This window comes from Sus scrofa, chromosome 1, assembly GCF_054392235.1.
Source record: "Sus scrofa isolate SSC_HxYL_T2T_F1_AM1 chromosome 1, Sscrofa_HxYL_maternal_Yorkshire_Landrace_v2.0, whole genome shotgun sequence".
NCBI classification, from domain to species: Eukaryota; Metazoa; Chordata; class Mammalia; order Artiodactyla; family Suidae; genus Sus; species Sus scrofa.
Window position 1 is genome coordinate 228,035,557 of NC_139383.1, and position 23,523 is coordinate 228,059,079.

At 42.6% G+C, this 23,523-nt stretch overlaps 1 protein-coding gene across 4 annotated transcripts in view; it reads right to left on the reverse strand.

Moving 5' to 3' along the window:
* RCL1 (RNA terminal phosphate cyclase like 1) overlaps positions 1–23,523 on the reverse strand; it is a 94,633-nt gene that overhangs the window by 51,267 nt on the left and 19,843 nt on the right. For 2 of the 4 annotated variants that reach the window (XM_001926437.5, XM_084986475.1), the window contains exon 1: positions 10,349–10,655. The exons of the other annotated variants lie outside the window; for them this stretch is intronic. In XM_001926437.5, the coding sequence (XP_001926472.3) occupies positions 10,349–10,484 (136 nt within the window). In that variant the 5' untranslated portion in view covers positions 10,485–10,655. Of the gene's footprint in view, positions 1–10,348; positions 10,656–23,523 lie in introns of those variants that run through there. 4 annotated transcript variants of the gene reach the window in all.

A 23,523-nucleotide genomic window follows, 5' to 3' on the forward strand; every position in this document is an offset into this window, starting at 1 on the left:
CAGATAAAATGGACCACTTCTCCAAAAAACTAACTACCACAATTCACCAAATGAAACTGATACTTTAAATAACCTATAACCATTAAGGAAATTGAAAGAATATTTTCTAAAACTCAAAAAAAAAGAAATCTCTAAACTTTTATGGTTTCATTAGAGAAGTCAAACAAATGTTTAAGAACTAAAATCAATTCTCTCCTATAAAATAGAAGAGGAAACAGTTTCTAATTCATTTTAAGCAAGTATTATTCTAGTTTAAAATACCAAAACCACAAGTTCTCTCTGTGGCACAAGGGGATCAACAGTGTCTCTGAAATGCTGGGACACTGGTTGGATACCTGGCCCAGCATGAGGAACTCCATGTGTCTGGGGGTGTTCAAAAAAGAAAAAAAAAAAAAAAACTAAAACCTGACTAAGAATACAAAATAGAAAACTACAAATCAATATCATATATAAGTACATACCCCCAAACCCTTAATAAATTGTTTGCAAATAAAATTCAGCAACATATAGAAAGAAGTACACACCATTACCTAGTGGGGTTTATTCCAGGAATGCAAGGCTGGTTCAATATTTAAAGGTCAATCAATGCAATACACCATATTTACAGACTAAAGAAAAAAAAAAACAAAAAACATAAGCACATCAATTGATAGAGAAAAGACATTTGACAAAATACAACACTCATTCACCAAAAAAAAAAAAAAAAAAAAAAAAGCCACAGGAGTTCCCTCATGGTGCAGCAGAAACAAATCTGACTAGGAACCATGAGGTTGCAGGTTTGATCCCTGGCCTTGCTCAGTGGGTTAAGGATCTGGAGTTGCCCCGAGCTGTGGTGTAGGTCGAAGTCGAGGCTCAGATCCCGTGGTGTAGGCTGGCAGCTGTAGCTCCAATTGGACCCCTAGCCTGGGAACCTCCATATGTCTCAGATGTGGCCCAAAAAAAAAAAAAAAAAAAAAAAAAAAGCCACAAAAAACACAACTCTCAGAAAAACAGGAATAAAAAAGGAACTTCCTCACCTTGATAAAAAGCATCTAAAAAAATACATAGCTAATGCGACACTTTGTGGCAAAACACTGGACACTTTCTCCCTGTGACAGGGAACAAGTAAGGAGGTTTGCTTTCATTACTCTTATTTAATATAGTGCTAAATGTCCTACCCAGTGCAATATGAAGGAAATAAAAGGCATAAAGTTCAGAAAAGAAGAAATAAAACTGTTCCTATTTGCAGATGACATGACTGTCTACTAAAAAAATCCCAAAGAGTCTACTTAAAAAAAAAAAAAAATCCTATAAGTAAATTCAATGAGGTTGCAGGACACAAGATACACATCCCCCCAAAATGTATTTCTATACACTATCAATGAACACATGGAGACCAAAATTTAAAATAACATATCATTTATAATTGCTCAAAGAAGTGAGACATTAAGGTGTAAATTAACAAAACACGTACAGGACTTATGAAAGAAAACAAAGATCTAAATAGAGTGATATACTATGTTTATGGATTAGAAGATTCAATACAGTAAAGATGATCATACAGGTTTAACACAATTATCATACAGATTTAACACAACTCCTAGCAAAATCCTAACAAGATTTTTTCATAGATATAGACAAGATTATTCTAAACTTATATGAAAAGGTAAAGGAACTAGAACAGCTAAACAATCATGAAAAATAAGAGTAAGGTTGGAGAGATCAGCCTAACCCATTTCGAAACTTAACAGCAATCAAGCAATCAAGATACAGCAATCAAGATAGTGTGGTTAGAGTTCCTGTCATGGCGGAAAGGAAACGAATCCAACCAGGAACTATGAGGTTGCAGGTTCGATCCCTGGCTTCACTCAGTGGGTTGAGGATCTGGCATTGCCATGAGCTGTGGTATAGGCTGGCAGCTGCAGTTCCAATTAGACCCCTAGCCTGGGAACCTCCACATGCCGCAGGTGCGGCCCTCAAAAAACAAAAGAAAAGGAAAAAAGAAAGATAGTGTGGTATTAGAGTTCCTATTGTGGCTCAGCAGTAAGGCACCCAACTAGCATCTATGAGGATTCGGGTTCAATCCCTGGCCTAGCTCACTGGGTCAAGGATCCAGCATTGCTGTGAGCTGTGGTATCAGTTGTAGATGCAGCTCAGATCCTTCATTGCTGTGGCTGTGACAAAGGCTGGCAGCCGAAGCTCCAATTTGACCCCTAGCCTGGGAACATCCGAATGCTATGGGAGTGACCCTAATAAGAAAAAAATTTTTAAAAGATAGTGTGGAAGTTCCTGTCATGGCGCAGTGGAAACAAATCCGACTAGTATCCATGAGGGTGCAGGTTCGATTCCTGGCCTCATTCAGTGGGTTAAGGATCCGGCGTTGCCGTGAGCTGTGGTGTAGGTCGCAGATGTGGCTCAGATTCCGAGCTGCTGTAGTTCTGGTGTAGGCCGGCGGCTACAGCTCCTGTTAGACCCCTAGCCTGGGAACCTCCATATGCCATGGGTGCGGCCCTAAGACAACAAAAGACAAAAGACCAAAAAAAAAAAAAGATAGTGTGGTATTGACAGATAGACATATAGATCAGTGGAACAGAGTAGAGAACCCAGTAAGAGACTCACAAAATATGTCCAACTGGTTTTTACAGAGGTGCAAAAGTGATTTAATGGAAGAAAGATAGCCATCATAACAAATGGTGCTATAGCAGTTGCACGTCCACAGGCCAAAAAATGAAAATCAACCAAAGTTTTAAATCTCACACAAAATTAACTTAAATATTAAATGCAAAACTATAAAACTTTATAGAGAAAAAAAGGAAATCTTCAGGATCTAGGGCTAGGCAAACAGTTCTGAAATTTAACACTAAAAACACAAGCAATAAAAGAAGAATTTGATTAATTTTACTTCATTAAAATTAAAATGTTGGGGAGTTCCCATCGTGGCGCAGTGGTTAACGAATCCGACTAGGAACCATGAGGTTGCGGGTTCGGTCCCTGCCCTTGCTCAGTGGGTTAACGATCCGGCGTTGCCGTGAGCTGTGGTGTAGGTTGCAGACGCGGCTCAGATCCCGCGTTGCTGTGGCTCTGGCACAGGCCGGTGGTTACAGCTCAGATTCGACCCCTAGCCTGGGAACCTCCATATGCCGTGGGAGCAGCCCAAAGAAATAGCAAAAAGACAAAAAAAAAAAAAAATTAAAATGTTGGGAGTTCCTGTGGTAGCTCAGTGGTTAACAAACCTGACTAACATCCATGAGGACACAGGTTCAACCCACGGCCTCGTTCAGTGGGTTAAGGATCTGGCATTGCCGTGAGGTGTGGTGTAGGTCGCAGACGCAGCTCAGACCCCCAGTTGCCATGGCTCTGATGTAGGCCAGTGGCTACAGCTCCAATTGAACCCCTGGCCTGGGAATCTCCACATGCTGAGTGTGTGGCCCTAAAAGACAAAAACAAAAAACAAAAAAACCAGAAATTAAAATGTTTTCAGGAGTTCCCATTATGGTGCAGCAGAAATGAATCTGACTAGTATCCACGAGGATGCAGGTTCAATCCCTGGCCTTGCTCAGTGGGGTGAGGATTTGGCATTGCCACAAGCTGTGGTGTAGGTCAAAGACATGGCTCAGATCCCACACTGCTGTGGCTGTGGAGCATGGCCGGCAGCTGCAGCTCCAATTCGACCCCTAGCCTGGGAACTTCCGTATGTCATGGGTATGGCCCAAAAAGGAAAAAAAAATCTAAATGTCTCCTGCAAAAGACCATGCTAGGAGAATGAAAAGATAAGCTACAGAGTGGGTAGGAAACCACATATTTGACAAAGGACTAAAGATGTAAAGAACTCTCAAAACAACAAAAAACAAACAATCCTACTAGAAACTGGGCAAAAGACATGAAAAGTTATTCAACATCATTAGCCATTAAAAGTGGGCAAGTTAAACTACACAAAAGCACTACACACTAATCAGAATGGGTAAAATTAAAAATAGTGACAACACCAAAAATGCTGACAAGGATGTGGAGAAACTAAATCGGTCTTACACTGCTGGTAGGAATATAAAATGATAAGGCCATATTGGAAAACAGTTTGACAGTCCCTTAAACAAACAAATTTCCATAAAACCCAGCAACTGCCCTCCTGGGCATTTGTCCCAGAGAAAGAGAAGATTTATATCCACATAAAAACCTGTACATGAATTTTTATAGAAACCTTATTCATAATAGCCAAAAAGCTCAAAACTGTGATACTTTCATACCATGAAATACTACTCAGTGAAAAAAAGGAATGACCTTGATAAAAACAATAACTTGGTTAAATTTCCAGAGAATCATGCTGAATGAAATGTCAACTGCAAAAGGTTACTTATTGTATGATTCCATTTATATGATGTTCTTCAAATGACAAAATTACAGATTAGTGATTGCCAATGGTTAGGGAGTGAGTTGGGAAAGAAGAGTAGTGGATGTGGCTATAAAAGGGCAACCTAAGAAATCCTTGTGGTTTTCACTCTTATCAACGTCAATACCCCGGTTTTGATGTTGCAGTAAAGTTTTTCCAGATGCTACCACTGTGGTAAAATGGATAAAGTGTAAAAAGGATCCCTCTGTATCATTTATTACAACTGCATGTGAATCTACAAAGATCTCAAAATAAAAAATTTACTATTTAAAAAAAGATGGTGCAAGTTTCACCTGGAATAGCATTTTGTAGCTTCTAAGCAAAAGCATATTTGAAAATAGGCCATGTAGACCAGCATTTGTCTTTAAAAGATGAATAGCTTGTTTTGATAATCATCATATGGAAGCAAACTTTAACAGTTAATAGAAGCATGAGAGGGCAGGTTCCTAATCAAGAAAACATTTCATTTGCACTTATCATTAGTATAGTCATCAGGCCTTCCTCGACTTAAGTTATCCACAACTTTGAGTCCCAAACCATACTCAAATAAAGTATAGGCACATCCTTGTGGTATAACAAGAAATATATCCAGTCTTTGTTCCTGGCACAGAGCTCCTAAAACCCTTGAAGTTACACTGTGACAGAAGTGTCTTTTAAAAGTTATTCATACAGAGCAACACCCCACCCCACCTTTTTTTTTTAAGGGCCACACCTGTGGCATATGGAAGTTACCAGGCTGGGGTGGAATCAGACCTGCAGCTGCCAGCCTACACCACAACCATGCCAATATCAAGCAGAGCCACATCTGCAACCTATGCCCTGGCTTGTGGCAACACGGGATCCTTAACCCACTGAACAAGGCCAGGAATCAAAATCTCATCTTCATGGACAGTAGTCAGGTTCTTAACCCACTGAGCCACAATGGGAACTCCACATAGAGTTCTTTTTGAACTACAACGGGAACTCCAGAGCCGCTTTTGAGCACACCCGGAGTTTTTGCTATGCAGTGACTTAGGGTGGAGCCTCTAGACAGCCTCATAATGGGGCTGGTAACCAAAAAGACCAACTGGCTAAAGGGTTAGAATTTTTAGCCCTACCCACTGACCTTTGCTAAGGGGACAGGGGGTGGGGGATGTGCCTGGAAATTAAGCCCTATAAAAACTTTTGAACAGGAGAAAACTTACAGGTTGGTAAAGAAATCCACATTCTGGGAGAGGAACAAACCCCTATTCCACAGGACAGAAGTTCTTACTTCAGGACCCTTTTGGGCCTGGCCCTATGTACCTCTTCATCTGGCTGTTCATCTTTATCCTTTATTATTAACTTGAGCTTCATAAGGCATTTTATCACACCCCAGGAAGTGGTCTGGGAGCCCCCAATTTATAGCTGGTTGGTCTGAAGTATGATTGGCCTGGACTTGAGACTGAGACTTATGCTTGGCATCTAAGTGGTCAGAGGGGAGTCTTGTAGGATTGAGTCTTTAACCTGTGGGATTTGATGCTATCACCATCTGGATAGTGAGAATTGAGTTAAATTTGTAGGACACCCAGTGACTGTCCACTGAGAATTGGAGAATTCCTTGGTATGGGGAGAAAAACCCACACATCTGGTGTCAGAAGAATTCAGAGTAGAGAATAGTTTTCCTTCACAATTCTTCTTTTAGAAGATCTAATTCATGAACAGTCAGATTTATCCCCAAAACAACATATCAGTTTGACAAAAGGTGTTTCACCTTTAGGAACGTCTATGTGGCATGTTTCCTTAGCACATTTTTTTTTTTTTTTACGGCCTCACCTGCAGCTTATGGAAGTTCCCAGGCTAGGGGTCAAATCAGAGCTGCAGTTGCCAGCCTACACAACAGCTGGATCCTCAACCCACTGAACGAGACCAAGGATCAAACCCCCATCTTCATGGATACTAGCAGGGTTCTTAACTTGATGATGGGAAATCCAACCTTGGCACATTTTAAAGGATTCTTTTCATTAAAATTCCACTTACTCCTCCTTTTTCAGAATTTTACCTGCTTAAGCCACGTGCAGCACTCCCCTAGGACCAAATAATTCTTCTCCAGTTTCACAGTGGAGGCAGGGAGGCTCATGTGACCTGTTCAGAGACTTGCATAGTAGCAGTCCCTCATCCTAACCGCTAAGTCCATCATTTTGGAATTTCCACTTTAAAAAAATTATCATTCTTGTGGAATTCTTTCCATGTGGACCTCACCTTACCCAGAAAACATTAACTCAAAAGAACTCCACAAGATCCAGTCCTCATGAAATCCAGAAACAGAGGCATTTCAACAGCTGCTTTATAATATGAGGGACACTCCAGTCCACCGACCAGTCAGATGGGACACTAGGCCTTTTGGGCAGGAGTTGGCTGCCATCTGTTTCCGGCTCTGTCATTCTGTAGATAATTCAACTTCACCAGCTATCTTACTTAACTATGTCTTCCCTTTTTTACCTTCAGTAAAAGAGCAACAACAACAAAAAATTGTATTTCCTCCTCGATGGAAAGAGTCTATCAAGACAATACACTTGTTCATGTTCCTCAAAAGTGAAGTAAAAATTACATGTGTAGCTGTATAATTAATAAAAACCATTCTGGAGTAATCTTTTGGGATTCAAATTCTTATTCTTTATAATCCCTCTTTCAAAGGAGATATTTTCATTTAAGAGATTAGCAAAGCTGTCTGAAGTCACAAAGTTTGACCTGTGTCTTATCCTCTTCTCAATCTTTACATAGTTTGCTTGGTACCTCCAAGCTGCTATTCCCAAACCATTAGGCATATGAGAAAAAGAAAAAACTTAATTAAGTCCGCAGGCCAGGGTTTTTCAACATTGGCACTGATATTTTGGACAGAATACTTCTTTGTGTGGGGAGCTGTCCAGTGCACTGTAGGATGTTTGGCAGTATCCCTGGGCTCCACCTACCAGATGCCAGGAACAGCCTCCCAGTTGTGACAACCAAAAATGTCTCCAAACACTACCAAGTATCCCCTGAGGAGCAAAACTGCCCCCGATTAAGAATCACTACGTTATATATATAACACAAATATTGTGAAGCCATCACCTAAAAAGAAACCTTTAGACTGAAAAGAAGACAGAGAAGGCATAATTCTCTTTAAATATCTCAAAGGTTTCCATATAGAATCAGGAACAGATTTCGAGTGCCAGAGAGCAGAACCGTACCCAGTGGGCAGAAGTTGCGTAGTAATAAAAGCAGGTAACATTTACTCTTCCTATACTCCAGGCATGTTCAGTGCACTCTCAAGTGTTATTTCATTTAATCCTCACAATAACCCTCTTAAGTCAGTAGTACTGGCCTCACTTTACAGATAAAAAAATGAGACTCAAGAGGCCCAATAGCGAAAGGCAAAAGCAGAACTAGGTCTCAAACCCAGACTAACACTGAGCCCAAGCTCTTAACTCACAACCATGACATTAGGAAAAATTTTACCTCTATGTAATGAAGAAAATGAACTTTTTGACTTAAAAGCTGTGTCTTTCACCAACAATGCTTCCCACAGCCACTATCTGAAACTCATTTGTTACGCTCAGAAGATCTAGAGACCCTTCCCTCACAAACTCTGGAGAAGCCTCTGCTCTAACTCTGCTGAGCCCCTTCACAACTTCCTGCTTCAAGTTACTCAAGCTACTATTTGCAGCTCCTCCTTAGAAAGCTCCTTGAAAGTGGAGCAAATAGCTTCTCACCTTTATACTTCCACAAAGCCTTGCACAACCTTTTCTGAATGACCGTTCCAGAGGCACCACTCCACCCTTCAAAGCTCACACCAGGTGGGATGTTTAAGCAAGCATCTTTGAGAGATATAATTGTTGCACCTGAGCTGAAGATTTTATTGGAAATGCTGAGTTTTTTCCAACTCTCAGAATCTGAGTCAGGAAGAGTCAGAAAGGGGTAGATGACAAGTAAGACAGTCTGTTGGCTGTGTCTCCAGTCAAGCTGCCACAGACTCATTTGACTATGACCATGTATCATGTTAGGGGCTACATGTATTTATGTATATGTGTGCAGATATATACACTTACATAGATATGTATACAGATACACATATATGCATCTATGAATGTATGTATACACATATATCTCAGTTCCTCTTTAAGAAATTAAGCAAACGTCTACGGTGTTTCTGAGGACTTGAATCCAGCACAATGAGACCTAAATAAGAGGTCTTTTCCCCCCTAGTATATTAATAACGCAAGGCAAATAAGGCTATACATAGTGCTTCTCATAAAACACCAGCACATCTGCCAACCAGTACTACCTTCCCCAGGTACCAATGTCTGGCATCTTTTCAAGAAAATCCCAAGTGGCCAAGCCCTGTTCATGTGTGTGTCAGTGACGAGATGCTCACAAGCAGTGCAGGGGGTGGGGGGAACAGGGAAACATTCTTTGTAATATGAAATATTAGGAGGCCACCTGTCAGGAGACAAACACTAAATTGTATCTTATGGGTACTATATTTACATTAGAAATCTCTGGTCTCCCCTCTAAAGTACTTCTATTGATTTTGGGGAAAAAAAGGAAAAAATAAAAAGCTATGCCCACTGTTCACAGAAGCAGAAGCCTGTCTTCTTACCATATCCAGCTAGTGTTGAGTTCTCTAGGCTAATGTGGGGTGAAGGGGAGAGTTGGCTGGGAATGTCAGAGTAGAGCGATCAAGCAATTGCTTTGCCCAAGGGCTAGACTCAAAATAAGGGCAAGAAATGTTGAGGGGAAGAGCACCTGGCCTAAATCATGCCAGCAGCCCCTCCTTAACTTCTTTAGTGTTTTTGAGCAATACATTGAGGGCAGTAATGACAGTGTACCACAAGCCTCTCCTACTGTCATCAGGTTCCTCTCCACAGTACACAGGTTCATCTGGTTCTTTCCTTTCCAACCTTCTATCTCCATAAATAACAAGGCATTTTCCCCTTATGTGCAACTAATCAGCATTTAAGAGAGGGAGAAACATAAACGTCCAGAAAATGCATTCAGAGAGATGATGAAATATGCAGGGACCAATACAAAATCAAACACATCAACAGGATCCAGAAAGCTTGCAGGACCAAAAATAAGCCCTCTCTTCCTTCAATTTGCAGATAGGTTTTGTTTTGTTTTTTCCTTTTTTGCTTTAACTGATTTTACCAATTTGGGATAACCAGGCAGAAGCTTTTAAATATATGTGTCATTCCAGGGGACCAGATAAAACTCGGAGCCATTAACCTTGATGTGGGTTTAAATGGGGCCTTATTTTTCATCTATCTTTGTAGGGCAAAAATAGCTTGGAAGCCTGTAGTTTAGCGCTTGTCACCAACCCTTTACTAAAGTCAAGGCAATTAGGCCCATGACTGTTAAAAAATTTATTTCAAAGCTCTTGTCCTGCACACATCAATCTCAATCGCGGCTGAAAACAAAGAATTTTCTAAAATTCTTTAATCCACACCCAAGATGTGTGAGGGCAGCCGAGAAATCATGGCGACAGGGACAGCCAGTATCCAAGGGGGTAGCTGCTTCTGAGACCTGTTTTGGGACAGAGGACGGAACCAATCAGTGGTACTTTTCTCTCCAAATCTCTCTCCATCTTTACATCTGCCCATTCACCACATTTCGTTCCAACAAACTGCTTCTCTCCTTTAAAGATTTATGGCTGAGCAAGACCGACTGAAGACAAGTGAGGGGGCGATGCCTGGGATCTGCTGCGACACGTAAACCTGGGAAAACGTGTAGCTGTTTACTACCAGCGCGGGTAGACGCCACCGAGCACAGAGCGCAGCTGAGCGCACCCCTCAGGGCTCAACCCCTCCTCCCGCACAGCCTCTCGCGCGTTCCGGTGCGGGGGTGGGGGTGGAGGGTACAAACCATGAGCCCTCCCCCACGCGCCCGTAGGATCCCGAGGCTCCCCGCGCACCGGCCCCCTGGGCATTAGCGCCGTCTCTCTTCAGCTCAGCGCCCACCCCTAGCGCTCCCCAACCCCGGAGTTACCTCGAAGGCCTGGGTTGTCGTCTCTGGCCCGAATCTTTCGGATTTTGACGGGGCGCCCGCTCAAAGTGGACAGGACCAGACGCTGGCGCAAGAAGTTGCAGCCCGTGTAGCTGAGGGAGTGCGCCTGGGTCGCCATGTGCACGCTCTCCGCAAAGGAGCGGGCGGCCGGGGCGAGGCGACTTTGGACGGGCGCGAGGGTCTTGACTCTTGGGGTGGCGCCGACAGCTGCTGTGGCGGCCCAGGTTCCCTCCCGCAGCCCCCGCAGCCCCCGGCGCGTCCACGTGGTTTGGAACAGGAAGACAGAGAGACGAGACACCGGGTCAGAGGGGAGTGGGGCGGAGCGGGTGACCGCCTCTCCGCCTCCCATCCCCGCTGGGGGCGGCCCCCCGAACCGGGCCACACTGCTATTGGCCCGTGCTGGATCAGGGCGGTGCCCACGCCGCGCAGCTATTGGCCCGTTTTGCAGCTGGGCGGTGCCCGGGCCCTGCTACTATTGGCTTGTGTTGGGGCTGGGCGTTGCCGGGGCCCCAGCAACAGTGCTCCGCGGGAGGAGCGCGCTAGGCTGGCCAGTGAGCCTACGCAAGGGAGCTCGCCTACCCCGCCAGTCTCCGAGGGTGTCTCCCGGCGTGGGGGCAATGGGAGGCGACCAACTGGGCTTGAGTGCCTACTTCGTACCTGGTATTTAGCATCACCATTTACGGCAATCTCTGGGATGTGGATGGTATTATCTCCGCCGTTTTCTTAACACAGAAGAAAACAGGATTGGCGCGCTTTACCCTGTTGCAAACACCGTACTGATTGCCCAGCCAGCGGCCGTCCCCTCACTCCCCGCTATAACCCTACGAGGTACTACCATTCCCGACCTGCACATGCGAAAAGATTCGAGAAACATTGCAAGGCTGACACTGCCAGCATGCACTGGACCCGAGTCTTCCGACACCTGGCCATTGCTTATGAGACACCAAGCTTTGCCTCTTTCACAGCGGTCTCTTCCTTTGCAGTCACTGCCCTTACTGCCAAGTCAGGTCCTCCCATGCCACATGCCTCAAAATGAGTAGTTATACAACTTACACAAACACGCACCTCTTCTACTCCTGCACACCAAAATCTTCCCAAAGATTGGATTATGTCCCTTCTCTGCTCAAAAATCTTCAGTGATATGCAGTTAACAAATGACTACAAAGTTAAGCATCTGTTACCACAATAACGTTGGCTTGCAGCCATTCTTGGATAATATCACCAGATCATGAGTTCCAGAATACATGGAGGTAAAGGAGCTCTGGAAGGGGTGGGAGCTTGAGTAAGATTAAAGAAGGTAGCTAGCCCTATGTGGATAAGATTCAGCTACAAGGAATCCACTGAGAGATCTAAGCTCTTATAGGGTGACAGGTTATTAGAATTTAACAGAATCAGCCCTGAAATCCACTGAGGGAGGTAGGTAATCCATTTACATTATTGCCATTTTTTTGTGTAATCTTTTTAGGGCTGTACTCAGAGTGGCATATGGAAGTTCTCAGGCTAGGGGTTGAATCAGAGCTGCAGCCTAAGACCTACGCCACAGCAACACTGGATCCAAGCCACATCTTTGACCTACGCCACAGCCACACTGCGGCAACACCAGATCCTTAACCCAGTGAGAGAGGCCAGGGATCAACCCGCACCCTCAGGGATAGTAGTCAAGTTATTAACCTGCTGAGCCACAACAGGAACTCCCTACTGACATTTACTGAGACTAATTTTTAGGAAATAGAGTTGAAAGTTCCAAGACCTCTGAGGCCTCCCTTGAATCCTGCTGTGGGGGATACCAAAGCAAGGAGAGGAGCCATCACACCAGGTGGATTTTTTGTATATCATCTCATTTCAATTACTCAACAACTTTGAAAAGCCACTAATATCATCTGTAGCAAACCCTGTTGATGCCTTCTTTGTATTCTTCAACTCTTACTACTTTCAGTGCAAACCTGCTTAATTTTCTTTCAATAGCAGTTATATCTCTTTGAGTGTTTTTCCCACTTGGGTGGAACTCAGTAGGCCAGGGGTGCTGGAGAATTAATGTCCCACGCCCTAGAATCCTCAGTGAATTGAGGAGTTGATGGATTCCAGCTCCCCAAACCCTTGGTGAGATAGCTCTGAGACTTAGATTCTACAGCGTTTCCCCAGAAGTTTTTTTTTTTTTAATTAAGGTATAGTTGATTTATGATATTGTGCCAATTTCTGCTATACAGCAAAGTGACTCAATCATATACGTATACATTCATTTTTAAAATATTATTTTGCATCATGATTCCCTAGAGGTTTTAAGCTCCAGTTGCCGACAGGAGTTACTTGCCTCATTAAGTACCTTTTACTGGCTTCCTTCCCTTCCCTGTATCCTTCCTAGCTCCCTTCTGATATTTCCTGGGATTAATTACTATAAACTAATTTCACTCAAATTATAGCATCAGGTCTTCTTCTGAAGTACTCCAGTATAAATCCTGATTTTTAATATTTGAGAACTGAGGTGTAGAGAGAATAAAAGACTTGCATAAAGTGACTTAGCTGGTCAATGGCAGAACCAGAATAAAAACTACTTCTGCCTCTTTGTCACTGTCTGTCTGTCTCTCTCTCTTGTTGTATCTTTGGAACCCTGAATAAGAAGTCTGCCGACCATGAAGCTGCCATGCCAGAGAGACCGCACAGAAAGAGAGTGGCAGTTGTTCCAGCTGACGGCATCAACTGCCAGACGTGAGTTGAGGGAGCTTTCAGATGATTCTAGTCCCCAGCCGGCCTCTTACAAATCTTTGGAGTCACCCTAACTGATACCATAGGAGCACAGATGAGCTACCCTCACTGAGACCTGCCCAAATTGCATATTCCTGAGCTAAATAAGGAATTAGCTTATTTTTATGGGTTCGGTGGTAGTTTGTTACACAGTAATGGATAACTGAAACTACATATCCCTAAATTCCCTTCCCTGCATAATTCTGGATTAGCAAGCCACAAGAAACATCTTACATGAGATGTGAAAGGCAAAAGTAAAGTTATAGCCGAAGTTCCTGTCATTAACAAATTTGACTAGTATCCATGAGGATGCAGGTTCAATCCCTGGCCTCGCTCGTGGGTTAAGGATCCAGTGTTGCCATAAACTGTGGTATAGGTCGCAGACAGGGCTCAGATTTTGCGTTGCTGTGACTGTGGCACAGGCCAGCAGCTACAGCTCCAATTTGACCCCTGGTCTGGGAACCTCCATATGCCTCAGGTGCAGTCCTAAAAAGGAAAAAAAAAAAAAAATGTAAAGTCACAGCGACATTTTTTTTTTTATGTCTGAAAGGTCACTGCATAGTACCACACTCTCTTGTAGTTCATATACTTAACATGTTGGCATGGAGCAGCAGCCAGGCCCATAGTTCCTACATCCCTGACCCAATCCTCCTTTAGCAACTCCGACTCCAGGCTAGGTGTACATTTACTTCCATGACAAAGGACATCTTCTGCTGGTCACTCACATCATTGAAATTGGAGGCCTGGAGTCAGTGAGAAACTGATGTAGGAACCAGCTCACCCTGCTGACTTTGGGCTCTATCACCAGTTACAAAGACAACAGCTGCATTAAAACTATGCAACCAGGAGTTCCCGTTGTGGCGCAGTGGTTAACGGATCCGACTAGGAACCATGAGGTTGCGGGTTCGAGCCCTGCCCTTGCTCAGTGGGTTAACGATCCGGCGTTGCCGTGATCTGTGGTGTAGGTCGCAGATGCGGCTCGGATCCCGCGTTGCTGTGGCTCTGGCGTAGGCTGGCAGCTACAGCTCTTACTCGACTCCTTTCCTGGGAACCCCCATATGCCGCGGGAGCAGCCCAAGAAATGGCAAAAAGACAAAAAAAAAAAAAAAAAAAAAAACAACAACTATGCAACCAGCCCCCACAACTGCATAACGTCAAATTCCTACAATAAAACTTTAGTGAGTAGTTCTGCTTTTTTTTATTGAAATCCGACTGGTACACAAGCTATTATTGAGAGCCTACTGAGATTAAGACTCTATTAAGACTCAAGTCATCTACCATGACTTGAAATGATGCATGTACTCCAATGTTCATTGCAGCACTATACGCAATAGCCAAGACATGGAAACAACCCAAATGTCCATCAACAGAGGACTGGATAAAGAAGAAGTGGTACATATATGCAATGGAATATTACTCAGCCATTAAAAGGAAGGAAAGAAAGAACGGCATATGCAGCAACATGGATGGACCTAGAAATAATCATGCTAAGTGAAGTTAGTCAGACAGTGAGATACCAACATCATATGCTGTCACTCACATGTGGAATCTTAAAAAAAGGATACAATGAACTTCTTTGCAGAACAGATACTGACTCACAGACTTTGAAAAACTTATGTTTTCCAAAGGAGACAGGTTGGAGGATGGGGGGATGGGCTGGAGGTTGGGGATGGAAATGATAAAAATTGGGTTGTAATGATTGTTGTACAACTATAAATGTAATAAAATTAATTAATAAGAAAAAAGACTCTATGCTAAAGGCTCTACATACATGATCTCATTTGGTCCTCACACCAACTACCTCAAAAGTTTGATTATGATTACATACAAGTTTATGATAGAATTCTTTCTACTTTTGTGTCCTTTCAGATTGTCCATTACATTTTTTTAAATCTGCCCATAAAATATTCTTTCACACTAAATGAAAAATGACTTTGCCTTATGAGAGATTATACTTGCCTTATAACCACTTCCATAAATACTTCCATTTTAATAATAATAAAAATGTATTTGACTCAGCAATGATTTAAGGGCCAGAGTAGAAATGGATTCTTCCCAATCCATTCAGAAAGTTATTCAATTCCACACTTTCACTCATTCTGCTAATTTTATCATCTCCTTTGTTCAAATCATAATGGTTTTTGGACTTTCTGTGTGGCTCACAACATAATGGTTCTATGGGCTTCTTCTCACCTCAGCCTGGAACTAATGCTTACACTAGTCTAATTTTAGGATGATTTTTGTGTCCAGTGATCCTATGGGATCTCATAATAACTATTCACAACTGCACTTACGCATATATATATATTTTTTTTTCTTTTTACAGCCACACCCACAGCATATGGAAGTTCCTAGAGAGGTCAAATTGGAGCTGTAGCTGCAGGCCTACACTGCAGTCACAGCAATACCAGATCAGAGCTGCATCTGCAACTAATGCCACAGCTGGTAGCAATGCCAGATCTATAACCCATTGAGGGAGTCCGAGGAGTGAACCTGCATCCTCATAGACACTCTGTTGGGTTCTTAACCCACCAAGCCACGACAGGAACTCCTATATATCTTCTTACAACCTGTTTATGTGGCAGCCTTCCTAACAATACTTTGTGATCCAATAAGTATGAAGACTGTGTTCCATCATTTAGAGCAGAAATAGTGTATTTTTATTGTATGCCCAGTGCTAGGAGTAGGAGTTTAATAAGTATGACTACAATCAATCAATTAATTGAAACACACATGCCTAGCCTAAATTAATAAACTCAAACAGTGTAAAACAGTGGTTCTCAGAGTTCCCATTTTGGCTCAACAAAAATGAACCTGACTAGTATCCATGAGGATGAGGGTTCAATTCCTGGCCCCACTCAGAGGGTTAAGGATCTGGTGTTGCCGAGAGCTGTGGTGTAGGTCACAGACTTGGATAGGATCCCACACTGCTGTGTCTGTGGCATAAGCGGGCAGCTGTAGCTCTAACTTGACCCTTAGCCTGGGAACTTCCATATGCCACACCTGCAGCCTTAAAAAATGGAAAAAAATACACAAATTCTTCAATATTTCCTTCAATAGGCAGATCCTAAATAACTCTCCTTTTAGTGTGTTGAGTGTGGTTGAACTTAGTAACTCATTTCTTTTTTTGCCTTTTTGTTTTGTTTTGTTTTGTTTTGTTTTGCTTTTTAAGGCTGCACTTGCAGCACATGGAATTTCCCAGCCTAGGGGTCAAATTGGAGCTACAGCTGCCAGCCTACGCCACAGCCACAGCAATGTCAGATCTGAGCTGTGTCTGCAAGCCACACCACAGCTCACGGCAACTCTGGATCCTTAACCCACTGAGTGAGGCCAGGGATCAAACCCGCATCCTCATGGATCCTAGTCAGATTTGTTCTGCTGCACCACCACTCCTTTTTTTTTCTCTCTTTTTCCTTTTTTTGGCTGCATCTCTGGCATATTCAAGTTCCCCCGCTAGGGATCAAAATCTGAGCCAAAGCTTCGACCTATACCGTAACTGCAGCAACAGTGGCAACACAGGATCATAAATCCACTACGCCAGGCTTCCAGAGACCAGCTGAATCATTTAACCACTCCACCACAGGGAACTCCAGTGACTCACTCCTAATGAATAAAACATGGCAGAAGTGACAGCATGACCTGTAAGACTAGGTAACAAAAAGCACTACAGCCTCCTGCCTGTTCTTGCTCTTGGATTTGTCACTCTGAGTGAAGCTAACTTCCATGCCATTAGGTCATTTCAGCAACCCTGTTGAGAGAACATGTGACAAGGAACTGTGGCCTCCAGTCAATAGTCATATGAGTGAGTCATCTTTAAGAGGACCATCTAGATTCAGTCAAGCCTTCAGGTGACTGCAGCCCCAGCCAATATCTCGACTACTGCCTTGACAGATACTGACCCAGAACCACCCAGCTACACTGCTCTCAAATTCCTAACACTCAGAAACCATATGAGATAATACAGTTTGAATCTGCAAAGTTTTAGAATAATTTGTTATGCATTAATAGATTGTTAATACACTGACAAAAAAGGTGCCAACCTTTACTTCAAAGGACACTAGAAAACAAACAAACAAAAACTACCATTGGAATTCCCTTGTGGCACCACGGGTTAAGGATCTGGTGCTGCCACTGCAGTGGCTAGGGCTGCTGCTATGGCGTGGGTTCTATTCCTGGCCTAGGAATTTCCATGTGCTACAGGAGCAGCCACACCCGCCCCTGGCCGCCCAAAACACAAAACTACCATGTGTTATCACCATCATTTTATAAAACACTATAGTTAAAATCTTTTAACTTGATCATGTGTATAATTTGAACATATCATAGAGTGAACCCTCAGGTACTTATCTACCTAATTCAACAATTATTAATTCATGACCAATCTTATTTCAACTTGATCCATATCCATCCACCCATACTGATCTCAAATTAATTGGAAGGAAATCCCAGACATCATAACATTTAATCTGTAAATATTTCTAAAAGATAAATACCCTCTTTTAAACATAACCAAATACTATTACAACACCTAGCAGCAACCCTGGCCTCTAATCACTAGATACAGGTAGCATTCTGTGTCCCAGTCGTGACAACCAAAAACAACTTCTGGATATTGACAAATGTTTCCTTGGGAGAAAAAATATTGAAAGTAACTGATCTAGAAGACTCATAAGACTCGGGTTCCAAGGGGGGTAGGGAGGCAGGAGGCATACGTTATAAGTAGGATGTGCACTTCTGTCATGAAGCATATTCTTTTTGTGTGTTGGCAGCCACTAATGAGCATTGCCTACCTCTACTAATTCATTAGGAGTTGCAAAATGGTAATGCTCTAATTCAATGATTCTTCAATCGTTAACTCAAATATATCTAGTATTTGGTTACTTGAGCTGCAGTTCACAGAGGAAAGGTAAGATCCCTGTTCCTTTTCCTTTATCTATCAGTTTTCAAAATAAAAAGTTCTGCAAATGTGTCCATTGAGGATTTGGGGGTATGTGAGCCTTTATGAGCACATGAATTTAAACATATTTTATGTGTATCAATCCATTGCAGATGGTATTCTTTTTTTTTTCTTTCTTCTTTGGCCGCCCCACGGCATATGGAGTTCCAGGCCAGAGATCAGATCTGAGCTGCAGCAGTGACTTATGCCAGATCCCTAATCCACTGTGCCAGGCCAGGGATCAGACATGTGTCCCAGCACTCCAGAGACACTGCCAATCCTGTTGTGCCACAGCGGTAACTCCTAGTATTATTAATAATGTTCGTATTATCTCCTTTTCCCAAGAAGTGACTCTTTATCTTGGTTGCTGAGCCTTTTTGTAATATTCAAGTATTTTCTGATAACTTCCTTGCTTTCTTTGATGAGGTGATGTTCCAGCCTCAACTTGTTTTTTTGGTTTTTTGTGGTTTTTTGTTTTGTTTTGTTGCTTTTTAGGGCCGCACCCGCAGCATATGGAGATTCCCAAGCTAGGAGTCGAATTGGAGCTATAGCTGCCAGCCTAAGGCACAGCCACAGCATGCAGGATCAAGCCACGTCTGTAACCTACACCACATCTCATGGCAACGCCAGATCCTTAACCCACTGAGCGAGGGCAGGGATCAAACCCTAAACCTCATGGTTCCTAATCTGATTCATTTCCGCTGTGCCACAATGGGAACTCCCATCCTCAATTTGTATGTTTTCTGTCTCTAGTCTGGAATTGACCATTTTCTCAAGAAGTTCTGATTTCTTTTAGGGGAAATCAGAGGCTGTAATCTGGGTACTCTTTGCTGCTTTGTCATTGTTTCGAGGCTTTTTTAGTAGATATAGCAGAGAAATACTTCTCTTTTTTAAGATAAAATTTACTGTGAATTCATAGTGCTACTTCCCATTCAAATTCAGGTTTCAAGGAATTTAAGTTCACGTCATTGTTCCTACATTTATATCTCTTTGCTCCTGTATAAAAAGAAGCTTGGTTCCCAAGGACCCCAACATAATTACTCATTTGCTTTATCCCACAAAACAAAAAACTAGTCTCAGAACAACAATACTAGCACGACCACCAACAATACAATTACAGAAAAGAGAATACGATTTTTTTGTTGTTCCAAGTATGTACCTCAGAAAGGCTGTATAGTGAATTTACTATGTTTTAAAAGTCTTGAAATAGTTCCTCTCTGTGTACTTATGCCAACTACTCAATACAGACTTATGCTTGTTTCATTTTGCTTCCAAATTTTAGGGACCTTTAAAAAAATTAACCTTGTTTCATAATTATGTAAAGTTTACAAAACACAGTATATACATAAAAATGTACCTACTATCCATCTCCATTCTTTCTATGCTGTCCTTTCTGTTTCTCCTATAAAGCACTGATTTTTTTTTTTTTTTTTTTTTGTCTTTTTGCCATTTCTTGGGCCACTCCCGTGGCATATGGAGGTTCCCAGGCTAGGGGTTGAATCAGAGCTGTAGCTGCTGGCCTAGACCACAGCTCACAGCAATGCCAGATCCTTAACCCACTGAGCAAGGCCAGGGATCAAACCCGCAACCTCACGGTTCTTAGTCAGATTCGTTAACCACTGAGCCATGATGGGAACTCCTGACTTTTTTTTTTTAAGTTTTCAGTTTAGGAGTTCCTGCCGTGGCACAGTGGGTTAAGGACCTGGCATTGCTACAGTTGGCACAGCTATGGTGTAGGTTGCAGCTGTAGCTCTGATTGATCCCTGGCCAGGGTAATTTCCATATGCCACGAGTGTGGCCGGAAAAGAAAAAAAAGTTTTCAGTTTATCCTATTTTGTACAATATAAGCATAAATTAGGCTCTAATTTTATTCTCTCTCTCTTCAGTTTTCCTAGATAAGCAGTAGCGTATCACACAGAATTTTTTTCATGTCAGCATTCAGCTAACAAATATATGTTAGTAATCACTTCACAGCAGTACATAGAATTATTTCTCACTTCTCTTTACAGCTTCCTTTGAGTGGGTGGGCCATTTTATTCAACAATCCACTATAAAATAGACATTCCCAGCATTTTGCCATTACAGCACACCAGCAATTAATAGCTCCGCTCATGAATGTCATATTTTTGCCAGTATAACTTTGGGATTTCGAAAAGCAGGATGGCTAGGTCAAAGTATACATGCATATGTAATTTTCCTAGATATTTCCAAATTCCCTGTCATAGGAGCCATATCATTTTCCATTCCCACCCGCAACATATGAAAGTATCTGTTCCCCTATATCCTCACCAAAAGAGTGTACTGTTAAACTTTCAGATAAGCAGTAAAAAAGCAGTGTTTTTTTTCCTCTTTAGGGCTGCATTCTTGGCATATGGAAGTTCCCAAGTTGAATCTGAGTTGTACCTGCCAGCCTATACTACAGCCACAGCAACACAGGATCCAAGCCAAGTCTGCAACCTACACCACAGCTCATGGTAACACTGGCTCCTTAACTCACTGAGTAAAGCCTAGGATCTAACCCACATCCTCATGGATACTAGTTGGGTTCATTACCGCTGACCCACGACAGGAACTCCCTCAGTGTATTTTTAATTTGCAAAAAAAAAATTTCCTTTCTCTCAAAAACAGCAAAGACATAGTTTCAAAATAAAGTACAGGCTTTGAACTGAAAACAGACTTTTGCAAAGCTCAAGGTCTCACTGGCTCGGGCTGCTATAACAAATTACAGATTGAGCAGCTTAAACAACATTTATTTCTCACAGTTCTAGGGGCTAGAAATCCGAGACCAGGATCCAGCATGGTTAGGTTCTTGGTGAGTGCACTCTGCCTCATTTAACAGTGGCTGTCTTTCTGCTGTGTCCTCACAAAATGGGAAGGAGTTCACTGGGCTCTGAGCCCCCATTCACCAGGGCTCCACTCACCGCCTAATTACCTTCCAAAGCCACTGCCTCCAAATGACCATCACACTGGGATCAGGATTTCATCACGAATTTGGGGGGGAAACGTAAACATTCAGTCCATTGCACTGGCTAAATATGCTTTATTTGGGAGTTCCCTGGTGGTCTAGCAGTTAAGGATTCAACGTTATCACTGCTATGGCTCAGGTTCAATCCCTAGCCTAGGAAGCAGCCAAAATAAAAAAATAGCTTTATTTTTCTCGTTTTCTCCAGGCCGATGAAGACTTGCTCACAGACCAGCATTGGTCCCCAGAATAGAGTATAAACCATAGGTCTGGCCAGAGAGTCCCAAACATACATATAAAATAATCATATTTGTAATTACTATTACAAATAGCACTCATGAGACTGTGCAAGAGCGCTGACAAAAGGCTCAGAAGTTTCACCACCCCCAGGACTCTGCCCAGCCACTCCAGGGATAAGGCCTTTAAAATCTCAACATACTTGGAATCCACACCAGTTGTAAAGCTGTTAGAAAACTAACCCCATGCATGCAACATGGATTTTTATTACCTTCCATCTCAGAAGTCTGCCTCCTCCTAACCATAACCATTGAGCGAGGACTACATCTTACTCTGGGGCTTAGAGCCTTATGTCCTCTAACTGCAATAATGCTGAAACTACTTAAGATAACAAAAAACACATTGTTTGCGAGCCCAGTGAAGCCCTTTAAAAGTTCTATTCACATCTAAGTTTTTAAAAACTATAAATTACATGTTCTTAATATTATGTCATTTTTATTTGCCCATTAAAATAAGGATATGCATTTATCTGCCCACCCGATTTTAGGTGTAACCATGTGTCCTGCTTTGGCCAGTGAAATATGAGCAGAAGTAACATGTGTCACTTTCAAGCTGAAGCTCCTCTTTATCTTTGCCATGGTGACCAGCATTTTTCCAGGTAGTAGCCTGGGTTCAGGAGTGAGGACAAAAATGATGCAGCAGACAACCCACCATGGACCTGTTGCCTGAGTGAGAAATAAACTTGTGTTTTTTTAAGCTACTGAGATTTTGGGGTTGCTTATTAGTGTAAACATAATCTAGCCCATCCTGACTAATACATGAGAGCCTTTAATGTGGCTATGTATTAGAGAGATCTGAGGTTTCAACAGTTAAAGACATTAGAAAGCGTACCTCGGAAACAGTGCAGAGGCACCAAATGATTACTTTATAACTGAAAGAATAATGTATATCATTTGTGGAATCAATAGCAATTTACAGGCCAGGCAATTAATTATTGATGGTTTTCAGAGCTTGACAGGATCTTAGAGATCCAGAGAGACCGTGTCCATTGCTTTACCCAACAAGCAGCCCTCCCTGACCATTCCCAGAGATAAGCCTTTCAGGATCTTCTTGAAACCCCACTTTATGGGCAGCTTATGTCACATGAAGCAGCAAGCTCCATTTCCAATAACTCTAATTGTTTAAAAGTTCTTTAGGAGTTCCGATTGTGGCGCAGTGGAAACAAATCTGACTAGCCGACTACTATCCATGAGGATGCTGTTTTTGCAGGGGTTTTTTTTGTTTGTTTGTTTTTTGTTTTTCTTTGCATATGAAGGTTCCCAGTCTAGGGCTCTAATCAAAGCTACAGCTGCCAGCCTATGCCACAGCCACAGCAACGCCAGATCCTTAACCTACTGAGTGAGGCCAGGGATCGAACCAGCAATCTCATGGTTCCTAGTCAGATTCGTTCTTACTGCGCTATGAAGGGAACTCTGAGGATGCTGGTTTTGATCCTTGGCCTCTACCAGTGGGTCGCAGATCTGGCATTGCTGTGGCTGTGGTATAGGCCAGCAGCTGTAGCTCTGATTCGACCCCTAGCCTAGAAACATCCATATGTGGTGGGTGTTGCCCTAAAAAGAAAAAAAAAAGTTTCTTGTATATCAAGTTGACCTCTTTCTCCCTCTTATTGCAATGCATTGGTTTGTGAGTAAATTGAATCCTTCTTGCTATGATGTCTTCACACTATTCTCTTGCTGAAATACACCCTTCTTTTGCACTATTATTCAATGCCATTATTTCCAGACCACTGTCTTTTCCAGTCCCTCACCTCTGGCCCATTCTTCTGTCTAATAACCAGGAGGACTTGGAGTTTGAAAGGCACTAGTCTCTACTCCCTCCCCCTACCCTCTGCTCTCCCACTCCCCACCATCACCTTCCCACAGCAGTGGTTGCTAGAATGGAGGCCCTGCCCTACGCAGTAAAACAAACTGGAAAAGACACTTTTGATGCAACAGTCCTTTAAGAGATCAAAAGCACATAGAGAAGAATAGCTAATAGTTAGGTCCGGGAGCACAAGAATAAAAAAGGACAAATCCCTGAATTTCGCCTTCGGGGAGAAGTACTAGAACAATGCACTTATTGTATAATTCCTGCTTAGTGATTTTGGGGACCAAGGCTCTCTGAACCTAGAGAAGGGAAATCAGAGACGGGAAATCGGCTGCAGGGAATTCCAAGAAACATCAACATGTGTGTACTTCTTGGAGGGAAATTTCCAGTGATTTCTGGGAACATTTAGTAACT